Source organism: Eschrichtius robustus, chromosome 13 (assembly GCF_028021215.1).
Source record: "Eschrichtius robustus isolate mEscRob2 chromosome 13, mEscRob2.pri, whole genome shotgun sequence".
NCBI classification, from domain to species: domain Eukaryota; kingdom Metazoa; phylum Chordata; class Mammalia; order Artiodactyla; family Eschrichtiidae; genus Eschrichtius; species Eschrichtius robustus.
Window position 1 is genome coordinate 60,129,795 of NC_090836.1, and position 12,580 is coordinate 60,142,374.

Consider the following 12,580-nt stretch of genomic DNA (forward strand, 5'->3'; position numbering starts at 1 on the left):
GATCTCTGTTGTGTTTTTTAATTAGACAGCAATTAACTCATGCTTGACTATTGGTAGAGTCATATGGTCCAACTGATGGCAATGAAGTTATGTCCAAAAAAAGCAAATTGTTATTTTATAGCATCTCTTTGACCTCAAAATTTTGGAAAATGATCCCAAACTCAAAATATTATTTTTTTTAAAGATAATTTCTATTATATGATCTCTCAACACCCCTGAGGTAAGTACTCATATTTCCATATTTTGTATATGTAGAAACAGACAAGAAGCAATGAAATGTCCTGTCATGATTACACAGCTAATGGGAGCTAAATCTAGTATCCAGATCTTTTAGATATGCTTTTTTCATTACTCACAATGGTTCACACTCCTCTCTTTCTTTGTAGCTCCATTTCAACCAGCATAAAGTGCCAAATATATCCACAGGCAGTCTCATCATTTCGACTGTAGGATGTGCCAAGCTGAGTGTCTGTTTTGGCCTTGGCAGATGTCCTGATTACCTCCATTAATGCAAACAGCTCACCAACTCTCTATCACCCTTCCTAATTGGTTCAGCTCCCTCAGGCTGCTGGCTGTTATCCTCTTTCATAAGTCTTGCATCACTAGGTAAGAACATTTGCAAGATTTAATTTGCTTGACAGACCAAACAACATTGTAAACCCACCTTTTGATTTTGGCTGAATTGATATTCAATCTTGAAGCTTTAAAATGACCAAGTAAAGGACAAATGCAGTATATTCTCTTTTAGAACAGCTGTGCAAATAGCTTTCATGTTTGGATTCAGGCTTTTACTTAATTCATTGAAGATGCCCTTGAAGAATCATATTTGGTTCTGTTTTGGGTGGGCTCCAAAACTTACTAAAAAGCTTTGCATAAAAGCAAAATATTCATAATTCTATGTGGTAGCTGTGATACAACAGACTCATATTCTTAACAGTCTATTCACTGTCTTCTATGCAGTTGTGTCTTTAAACTGGAGGAAAAAATTCAGACCCACCAGCACTCGCCATAAAGTCACATCACTTAAGACCAATCAAATTGGCCTTGAATATTTCAGATCTTCTGCTTTCTTGTTGAAAACAGGAAGCATATATTCTTTCTAAGTTCATGCAAAACTTTTTGCTCCCCAAGTGAATTATTTTATTCCTGGCGTTACTGAGTTCCACGTCAATTGAAACATTTTTGGAATTGCGCTAAAATATGTCATTTGGAAAAATCAGTTTAAAGTACTGAAGACTGGGCCATCTCCACGTAGTTCTTCTATATAAATAGAAAAATAACCATGATTCCTAACAGAGTCACAGAATATACCTTATAGCCTTGGCTGGGAATGAAACAGGGCTCTGCAAGTTGCAGCAGATACCAGTAAATGTTCAAAGTAGCATTTTATTCATATATTACCCAAAGTTAGGGAAAAAAGAAAGGAAAAAACTAGCAGCAGCAGTTGTAACTCCAATTTGACTTTCTATGTCAAGGCTTTTTAAATTGGGCCTGATAAGATTGACTCCTACTCAATCATGCTCATATGGATTTAGAAGCACAATATGCCTCAAGAGGTCTCTCTTCTGGACCCATGTGGCTGCTATGGAGTTTCACATGTCTTACATGTCATCATGTCTAACAAATTGTCAGTTGTGCATGAATTAGCACAAAGCCAGAGAAGCTTTTTAGAAGGTTTTTAGGAGAGGAGCTTCAAGATGGCGGAAGGGTAAGATGTCAAGATCACCCTCCTCCCCACAAATACATTAGAAGGTTCTTAAAAATCCACAGGTTTTTAAACAGTGCAAACCATCCTACAACATTTAGGTGTTAAGTACCACATAATTTTTGAAAATAGTATTACCTGCCTCAAGTTTTCATCCTTCTATTTTATGACTTAGCCAATAATCCACTTCTATCCGGGAAGACTTTCCCAACCTCCAACCCCAAATTTGGAGCCCCCTTGGAAATGCTTCCTTGGCATATACTCTGCTGTTCTGTTAGACAAAGGGACCTCTATTCATCCTTGTGTTGAGAGTGTCTTAGCACAGTGCTCAAATTCCTTCTGGAATGAAAAAATGCCCGACTCTCCATTGTGGGGCCTCTGAAAACATGTTGTTGGGTCCCTCTTGTCAAGATCACTGAATGAAAAGTGGAGACAAATTCAATAGCCGTTTCACCATCTACGAAAGACAGACACAGCTTTCTATTATCTACCTCAAAGATGTCAGAGAGAAAATAATGAAAAGCTCTTTGCACATTTAATGCAGATATCTCAATCAAGTAGTACTCAAAAAGTATCACCTAACGATTACTGAGGAAGGCTATGTGAGTGGTGGTGGAAGATGGGAATGAGAGTAGGGTGGGGCCACACACCCTTAGGTGGCTGTTCACTGGCCCCTGAAACAGTGAGCACACAACTGAAGAACACCTGCAGAAAGTGAGGGCATTTTTTGGTGGTATATGGAATAGAGCCCTAAAAGAATTTCTTTTAATTAAAAAAAAAAAACCTCTTTTTCAGCTCAGCTCTATGACCTACATTAAAAAGTACCATGACTTGGAAAGAGAGAGACCCAATTGTGAAATTGTGAAGGACAAAAAAGAATATAAAAAATGCTCCTTAGAAGCCTACCTTTTCTTGAAAAGCTCTTGTTCCAAAATGCTCTGTATGATGACTGTTAATTTGTACTGAGGGGCAATGATACATTTGCAGGCATAATCCCCAAACCTGCAAGGCCACTAAAATCGTATTTCCCCATTCTTCCCTCGCACTAATGTTAACAGAGAGATATGAAAGCAGACTTAAGGAAATTATGACCTATCTGTGAAAACATGACAGCTTTAAGCAAGAATATTGGTCCTGCTTTGTATTATAGCCACATGTTCCTACTTTTTCAACAACCTTGAAAAATAAATATTTAAACTCCGATCTTCAATAAAGTCCCTCTACTTTTGTTGTCAGCTTTTGCTTGTCTGCTTAGTGCCTTTAGTTCTTAGATGTTGCACCTGGAGATTCTTGCTTGCTTTATGATGTAGGTTTATATGCCCTTTAATTGAAAGCAAACCGCCTTAGATAAGCCAGTGACAACAATGTTACAAGGTCCACTTTCCGTTAAAAGGCAAATAGAAATATTAGGCTGTTCTCTAAAATGAAGAAAAACACATAAAAATACACCGCAATCTGCCACACCACTTCCTTTATTGGAGATAAAACCCCATAGCCTAAAATGCCTCTTTTGTGTTTTTCCCCCCCTGACAGGAGTGGGAGAGTGTAAGGAACTGCAGTTCTCAATGACTAACCTTTTCTCACTGTATAACATTTCTTTGCCCAAAGAAAGACTTTAGTCATAATGTTAAGTATTATATTCATGTTACTACAATAACTATCAACTTTCACCCCAAGTTTTGTTTAATCTTCTAATTATTACTTGTTCAAAGCACTTCATTAAAAAGAAAGTAAAAGTGAATATGGAAGGATGACAGGAACATATACCTCACTCGTAAGCAGTGTTTGCTATTCTTTTGTGGAGGTTAAAGTGAGTCTGTAAAATGACAGGAAGAAAAAGTGACATTATCTTTAAGGCAATATAATTTCTATAAGATAGCTTCATGATTTTAAGTAGCAATACGACAACTGATCAAAAAGGAAACAGCTGGTTAACATATGCTAAGGCCTCTGCCTGCATGACTGTGAGCGTGTGAACTGGGACCTCTAGAGTTGTTACAATGTACAGCCTGCATGGCTGGATCTTGCAGTTGCATTCTTTTTTTTAAAAAGAGACAAATGTTACTGCTGATGGAACTGTTACTGCAACAAATGGTAGGTTTTAGAATTTACAGAAGTTCAAAATTCAGCAGTCTCCAAAAAACTACTGAGACATTTCAATTAATACCAAAAATATTACACTATGGGGAGACAGACTGGAAATATTTTTCCAAGCACCTAACAGTGGTTTTCAAATAATCAGGGAAGGAAAAGCTTTCAAGGTTGAATAGTTAAATGCATACAATGGAGGAATACCCCTCTGGGATTACTATCTTCCACCCAAGTTTCTTTGGTTTTAGATAAAAACCATACAGCCTCTTTTTGGTTTAATGAAAGACCCTAGACAAATGGGTTCTGTTCCTGACCTCACCAAACAGCACTTACTAGCCAAATATGCAGTGTCTGGTAGGCACATTAGTAGAGTATCAAAACATGGCTTTATTTTAACTAAGCATTATAAAAATGTACAGATGTACAAATTTGCCTAGTATTTCATGGGGCTGTTGCTCTGCCTTCAACAATTAGATTGCATTGTAGCTGTTAAGACCAGATTTGTGGCAGTGTGTGTGTCATTAACAATTTTTCTACCAAGCGCAAATAACCCACTACAGACTGAAAACAAAACAAAACAAAGCAAAACAAAAACAAAGTCACCTTTACATTTGGTCATATTGATATTCAACGTAAGACCACATGTCACTAAGCAAATCCTTCAAACTACAGTTGGGAGATACTTTCTAAACACCGTGGTCTTAAGAACAAGGAATTTAATGGTAGTGCAAGCCTATCTGTTCATCGTCCTCAAAATAGAACAGGACCCATCTTCTCGTGAATTTTAAAAGACACTGGAATGTTTTTATGGGAAAGCAGGTTCAAAATAAGAAGTACTGATAAAGTTATAGTGAATATACATATCTCCTACTTCAACCCTTTCCCACCGGAATGTGAAAAGTGAATAAAGACAGCAACATTTTTCAAAAAGTTAACTTATATTAAAAATATTTTTATAAACAATTTTAATACTACAAAGTAGTATTGCAATACAAAGCAGTTCAAATATTAACTGTTCTTTAAACTGTTAAACTTTATTATAAATTAAAATTTCTTTACAAAAAAAATTGCACATAATATTTGACCACTCTTAGGTTCTGATGCACTGGCATTTGCAATAGTTTCTTTAATCTTCAAGTTAAACAGTCTCGGCAAGGAGTCCAGAACGTAGAAAGGGCAATAAACAACCCTGTTAGAGCATTCAAGTGCAACTAGCAGACTTGTGGCCATGGCAGTTACACTTTCCTTAAGATGGACTGCTTAAGTTTTAAATCCTGAAATGAAGAATCTCAAAAGGTTTAAAGAGGAAAAACTAAAAGGGACTGCCGGCTTTTTACTGTAAACACAGCCCTGGAAATTAAATCCCAAACAAGAATCTCTCAGGCATCAGAGAGTGTCAAGTGAATCAGGAATAGCACAACATAAAGGAAGGGGGAAAAGTAAAAAATAAAAACAAAAACAAAGCAAAATGAAAATAAATGTCAGTCACTTTGAGGAACTATACTTACGTACATGATGTTATGAGAATCTGGCAGGGCCTAGAAGCAGGCCAAACAGGAAGTTCATTTATCCAAGCGAAGAGGGTCATGTTCATTGCTTCCGGTTTTGAGGATAGGATATTGTAGGGGACTTGATATGATCAGTAATGCTTGTCTGCCTTACACAGACCTTAGCCAGGGATCAGCCTAATCTTGAAGGATCATTCAAATAATATTTGGCAATTATTATAAGGACTTAGAACTGACTGCACCCAGTGTTCAGTGATTCTTGCTTTCTGTTTTGTAACTGTTTAAATTTAAGAGCTCATTTAGGCTGACTCCAATCTCTTGGCACTTGGAAACTAGTTTTCTCAGGTTATCAGTTTTACCTCCTTCTGATGCTTCAAACAAGAGTTGCTGTAAAAGACAGGGAAGCACAGAAGTAAGACTTAGCTAGATTTTGAGCATTACCACATCAATGGATATGGCACATGCAGAAAATTTATAGGAAAACTTCAAGATGAAATAAAAGATAAAAAGCATTACATCTTTCCACAGTGATGCACAAAGAGGTAACTTCTGTAAGGCTCTCTGATATAAACGGTGGACCTATAAGATAGATATATATACAATTCCATCAGGAAATGTGGTGGAAAACACCTTCATAATCCTAACTATTTGAATGGTACTGCATAATATAATAACATTCAAGACAACATGGTTATGCTGGATTTTGGAGTTTCCAAACATTTAGAGTTCTTAGGATGTTAACTTCTACGCTTTAATCCTTTTAAATTGAGAAGTCAACAAAAAGGGCAGAATAGCTATTAAAAAAAAAAAAAAAAGCAACCCATCTGATAGTCAATCATGGCTTACCTCTCTTTGTCCCTTTAGAACAATCTCAGCAGCAATGGCTCTAAGAAAAAAAAAAGGAATATAGAAAAGGGAAAAGAAAAATTTATATATCTTTGAACAAAATGAGATACTACCACTGGCAGAATACTGACTGTGGGAATCTGAGTACAAAACTTCCTGAAAGTAACAGGCTAAATTTCCAAGGAGGGTAACCTATAGTGAAAAGAAAAATTCAACAATTTTTATCAACTTTACAATAATAAAGCAGACCAGTGTTTTGAACATAAATAACGTTCATGAAAAATACTCATAATTACTAGTAAAAAAAAAAAAAATACTTGGCACTAACAGCTTTAAAAGAAAGAAGACATCAGATTATAATAGGGGGAAAACCCCGCATTTCAAAAGAGATAGTCTTAATATGTGTATAGCAGATCTGTTTGTTTGATAACAGTATTGTTATCTATATGTTCTCCTTCAAGGAAGATTAAAACTATCCATTTTGCTTTTAGAGGCAATTGTTAATGAGCACTCCTTCACTCTTGGTATAAAACCTCAGCAAGTGCCAAAAACAAATCTAAATTAGAAGAGAGATCTCTCCGGGGGGAAAAAAATAGATGTCATTTCAGATTTACCTGTCTGGAGCAAACCTTATAAATAAAAGCAATAGCTATAAAAACATGTACATGATTGTTGCATTACATTTTCCAGGTGGCCAGGCATGTTGGGATATTATATGTAAACATCTTGGCTTGAAGTTTCAGAATCTGAACATTGCTTTCTTCCCATTCATGTTGAAGTAGCCTGTAAAGTACATTCAGGAAAATGAACAAAAGCATTGCAAGTATAGGGAACTCCAAATGAGCTCTACGAGCAGAATGTTTGATGAAGCATAATATTTGGTCAGTTAAATTCTATCAAGGCTATTCAGCAAGTATTTGTAGAATGCCTCTTACAAAAATTACCCTGGGAAAGAAACATGCAAACTAGCAAAAGGTCCAGTCAAGACCCATACCATCTTCAACAAACTAAAATAAGGCTGATGTATTCCTATAGGATACTAAAGCATTCTCTCCAAACTACACTCCACATTCTCCCTCCCCGTAAATTTTCTAAAATCATGAATTGATATATTAGTGCAATTTCTTGGTATTTTTCTTTCTTTATTAAACACAGTATACTTAATTGTGAATGTTTCTTGAGCTAAAATGTAATAAGTATGGTGACTAATTATTAAGTTCTCTATTCTGAAAAAAAAAGGACAAGGATGACCTTAAGGAAATAAGAAGTATCAAAAGTGGAACTTTACCAACAAAACCAACAATTAAACTACCTATATTCCAAAATGCCTATCACTATAGAAACTACTCAAAACATCAGCACATTTTCTATTTCACATGTTTTATCAAAGGTGATGTTTTATAATACAAATTTCTATAATTAACTTTGGCAGATTAGCATGCTTACTAAGAATTTTTATTATAAAACACTATGGCGGGCTTCCCTAGTGGCGCAGTGGTTGAGAATCTGCCTGCCAATGCAGGGGACACGGGTTCGAGCCCTGGTCTGGGAAGATCCCACATGCCGCGGAGCAACTAGGCCCGTGAGCCACAATTACTGAGCCTGCGCGTCTGGAGCCTGTGCTCCGCAACAAGAGAGGCCGTGACAGTGAGAGGCCCGCGCACCGCGATGAAGAGTGGCCCCCACTTGCCGCAACTAGAGAAAGCCCTCGCACAGAAACGAAGACCCAACACAGCCAAAATAAATAAATAAATAAATAAAATTTAAAAAAAAAAAACACTATGGCGTTATTTTGTTACTCTTATCAGTCTTAGGCCTTTGTTTTTCAATCTCTTATATCATTTTCCTACAGACATGCTAAGTGGAATGTAAATGCTCTAGAACACAAAGGAATATTTGATAACTATTTTAGGTACCTTATAATCCATAAAACAAGCTTAGAAACATGAGACACAACTGATGCAGTGGAAATGACAGCACAAGTAGAAGCCAAAGCTTTAGTATGCAGTGTACCTTTTTGAATCAAAAAGCACAATTCCTGAGGCTTGAAATGGGTTTTACTCTATCAGAGCAGAAAAACTACAAAAAAATGCTCTAAAAAAATCTTCTAATTGAATGTATGAAATCCCTGGATAAGTGTTTCTCAAATGTGGTTTGAGGGCTCTAGCTCAGGAATCTGCATTTTAAATAACCATCCCATGAGATTCTGATGCATGCTAATATTTGAGAATGACTAAGAAGTCATAGTAGGACTTCCCTGGTGGCGCCTGCCAATGCAGGGGAAACGGGTTCGAGCCCTGGTCCGGGAAGATCCCACATGCCGCGGAGCAACTAAGCCCATGCACCACAGCTACTGAGCCTGCACTCTAGAGTCCGCGAGGCACAACTACTGAGCCCGCGTGCCACAACTACTAAAGCCCGCGCGCCTAGAGCCCATGCTCTGCAACAAGAGAAGCCACCGCAATGAGAAGCCCGCACACCGCAAGGAAGCGTAGCCCCCGATCGCCGCAGCTAGAGAAACCCCACGCACAACAATGACGACCCAATGCAGCCAAGAATAAATAAAAAATAAAATAAGTTAATTAAAAAAAAAAGTCATAGTAACCAAAATATACATGGGTGGCTGCTTATCTCTTTAACACTTAAAAAAAAACCTCTTAAGTAATACTCCCTTGCTGCATAAAACATGCTTTGTGCTTATAATGCATGTACTACGGACAAATGGTTATGTGCTTAGGGGACACAGGTGAACTTTACTTGAATTATATGCCTCCTTATAATCTGCAGTTTTCTGAAGTGACCAGATCTCCACACTGACTTTTACATGAATAGTTACATATTGCTTAACAACTCTGAAATTAAAGTGGAAATGAGGCAATAGCCAAAGAGCAGACTATTAGCAAGTTTTCAAGAATAATTTTATATGAAGAGCCTATACAATTGAGCTGAGAATTTTATTTTTTCTTACCTCAGTGCAAGTCCAGAATTAGACGGCATAATTGAGCAAAACCGTTCCAAGGTTTTGGAATGCTGGATCTTTGGAATACAGCTCAAATAAAAGAAAATAACCTGTGAAGGTTGGGGAGGTGGGGAAAGGAATACAACAAAATGTGAAATCCAGTTACCTATGTGTTTTAATGAGAAAACCAAAATGGTCTTTAAGACATGAATGTATAAATTATAACAATGTATGATGCTGTGAGTTACAGTTCCTACCATTAATTATATTAGTGACTTTCCAAATATGAATTAGGAAATATGGTCTAGTGATGACAGCCATGGACTGAGAACACTGACAAGAAGCCAGGAGTCCGGGTTTTCATTCCTGAGTCTACATTTACTTGCTGTATAGCTGGGCAAGTCATAGGGCTAATAATACCTGCCACATCTTGCTCATGGAATGCCCGTGTGTAAATGACTTAATGTCCATAAAGTGGTTTGAGATCCTGGGATAAAGAATGGCATAGAAGTACAAAGCATAATAATTGGTTATCCCGGTAACAACAAAACCACCCCACCAAAAAAATAAATAAATAAAACACAGAGATGTTTTAGTCTATACTGAGCTTTAGTAGGAGCTTTTAGCTTACACGCACTGAATAAAAGGGGTCTCTGAAAATAAACCAATTTTTTAAAAACCCTTTGCTTCACTGCCTATAAGAAGATGACCTTATAAATATATCAATATCCAGACTCCACTCTTAAAATTCCAAACAGCATCTGATTTCAGCTTTCTTATGTCCTATGTATAGCTATATCTGCTTGACAAAATACTGATAAAAAGAGCAGCTACAACACGTAAGCACATTCTTACTTATTTTGAAGTTATGGAATTTTTCATTCAGTAGAATTTCCAATTACTCAAGCAAAACATTACTGACATTATCACAATTACTTCTTTTGATCTCTCTTCTTTAATACGTATTAAACCTTAACATCTCTTCACTTTTGCTTCAATGTTAAATTTTCTTAAATAGAAGATAATCAATATGCACATTTTATCTTAACTGAACTTTAAAGGGCTCTGTGCCTAGATTTTGAAGAGATAAATAGAAAACATGGTCAAGAACAACAGTAAATGCTAGTAAAGTGGTCCTAGGAAAATCTCTCGATATTAAACAGGAGTTTTGCTATCATTTAAGTCCCCTACTTTTGTATAAATATCTAAAGAAAATAAGCTTTAAATTCTTACCCTATTATGAAATTCATAGTTGGACCAGTAATCAGCACTGCTAAAAGGAATGGGGTATCGGGCAGGGACTGTAACCAAACATCTATTCACTAAATCAGTAAAAAATCTGAATTCCTGGACTTTGTTTCTGGATCCAGCAGCTCTATTATTGGCAAAGACAAGATAACTGCCAAAAGAAAAACATCATAATTTAGAATAATTAAGCCAGTAATTCTCTAACAAGAAAGCTCATCACCCCTTCCCCAACCATACCCCCTTATTTCAAATCCCATTCTTACTAAGAGGAATTAAACTTACTCCATCCAAATCTTCTGCACTATATCAGACTTCATGGCCACCCCTAACGCTGCCTCATATGCCTCCACTGTCTCTTTAATACTTGATTGAAGAGGATGACAAAGGCTGTTTAAAAAAAATGAAGGAAAACATTGTATGTCTACAGCTCAATTCAATCAGGTAAAGGAATGACAAAGTATAAACATTACAGATATTACTACAATAGAATCCTTCTTTTGATCTTTCTTTTTTTAATAACGTATAAACCTTAGCATCCCTTAAATTTTGCTTCAATGACTTTAGCAACAGGTTAATTTTAACACAGTGTAATTCAGTAATAAATAACAAATGCAAGCCTAGTATGCAACATTTCTCTCCACAGTAGATAATGTCTCACCAGTATATCAGCCACAAATAAGGAACTTGGTGGTTAAACATTTCATCATCAAAATTTCCTTTACATAAACGGGCTGGAATATCAAGTGGTCCTGGGATATTTAAGAGATGCCTGAGGAAAAAAATCATGTTTGAAATTATGCCTATGTACACATGGATTACTAATGCTTTTTTTAAAAAAAATCCTGTTTCAACTAAAACTTCCTTGAAATATTTTTATACGGTAATGAGACTTTATTTTCATGTGTATACCACACCACTTTGGTCACATCTCCAGCATCATATATTTATTATCTTATACCTACTTGAATAACTCCTCTTCTAAAATGAATTTTTAAAATTTTATAGCCCAAATTAAACAAACCACCATAATCATCTAATGAAACCTAATTAAAAACAGAGAAGAACAAATGAGACTGCCAAGTATCTAAAATTTTCCCACAAAATCTGTACTTTCTTGAAAAAAAAAAAATTCTTTGAGTTATAAAACTTGATATCTGAAAACAATTTCTCCCTCACATACACACATACACACAAATACCACTCTACATTTAATTTTAGACATGATATAAAAGCATATTCTATAACATATTGGCCCATAAGGCACTTGTCAAAAAGAGGTATATGATCAAGTAAGATTGAGAAATACCGCAAATTAAAGCCCCCTCTTAAAAAGCCACAACACATATTAGGATATTAAAGGCTCTAAGAAGCCAATCAGTAAAAAAATCTATTTTACTTTGGTAATTCAGGTTTCCCCCCAATATATTTGAATCTGTGTGTATAACATTACCAGCATCTTCAGGAACAATGTTTTTAAAGGAAATACGTTGATTTCGACAATGACAACCTAGCATAACTGTTCACAGTGAATTTAGCAATTATTTCAAGGAACTAAGTTTTAATGGATTAGAGAGGCTGTATGGCGGCTGGGGTGGGGGAGGTCGTGTGCTGGGGGCCGTAAGAAAGGGAAGAAATGGTACTTCTAGAAGTCAGATTATCATCCCGACTTGGCCGTAACTAGCTGTATTACCATGAGTTAGTCACTTAACTTCTAAGAATATTGACTTTTCTCAACTGAAAACTGCAGTAAGTAAGAAGAGATAACTTAAAATCTAATCTATGTAAGACTATCCCTACGCCAACTTCAGTAAGGTGAATGAAATCCCCAAGTTAACTTTTATGGTTATCTACTAATCTTCAAATTGATTTGAAACACAGGAAAATTACCCCATCTAGATCTTTCTGTCTGTCTTTATACTAAATTTTACACATAAAATTTTCCAGTATAAAATTTATACTAAATGTTATATAGAAAGACAAATGACAGACTCTAATTCTAAATAAAGATTACAGTTCTACATACTTTGTTTTACAATTTCTACTCATGAAATAAAAAAGTATTTTGAACTTATTAAGAGCACTGACTTCTATTAATAAGCTTCGGCTCTTTTATAAATTTAAAAAATTTCTATCAATACCAAGTAAGTATGGCAATGCTGAAAACTCTCTCACTTACTGCCATTCTCTTAATATTTGACTCAAAAGATTTCCTAAGTTAATAGA

The 12,580-nt window shown here is 35.9% G+C and overlaps 1 protein-coding gene across 2 annotated transcripts in view; it reads right to left on the reverse strand.

The window, feature by feature from the left end:
• Window positions 1–4,815: 4,815 nt before the first annotated feature.
• Window positions 4,816–12,580, reverse strand: part of ZFC3H1 (zinc finger C3H1-type containing) — a 46,854-nt gene continuing 39,089 nt past the window's right edge. For both annotated transcript variants that reach the window (XM_068560407.1, XM_068560406.1), the window contains exons 28-35: window positions 11,016–11,126; window positions 10,640–10,744; window positions 10,343–10,508; window positions 9,119–9,219; window positions 6,832–6,933; window positions 6,151–6,190; window positions 5,821–5,883; window positions 4,816–5,691 (exon numbers count right to left, since the gene is read on the reverse strand). In XM_068560407.1, the coding sequence (XP_068416508.1) occupies window positions 5,554–5,691; window positions 5,821–5,883; window positions 6,151–6,190; window positions 6,832–6,933; window positions 9,119–9,219; window positions 10,343–10,508; window positions 10,640–10,744; window positions 11,016–11,126 (826 nt within the window). In that variant the 3' untranslated portion in view covers window positions 4,816–5,553. The remainder of the gene's footprint in view (window positions 5,692–5,820; window positions 5,884–6,150; window positions 6,191–6,831; window positions 6,934–9,118; window positions 9,220–10,342; window positions 10,509–10,639; window positions 10,745–11,015; window positions 11,127–12,580) is intronic.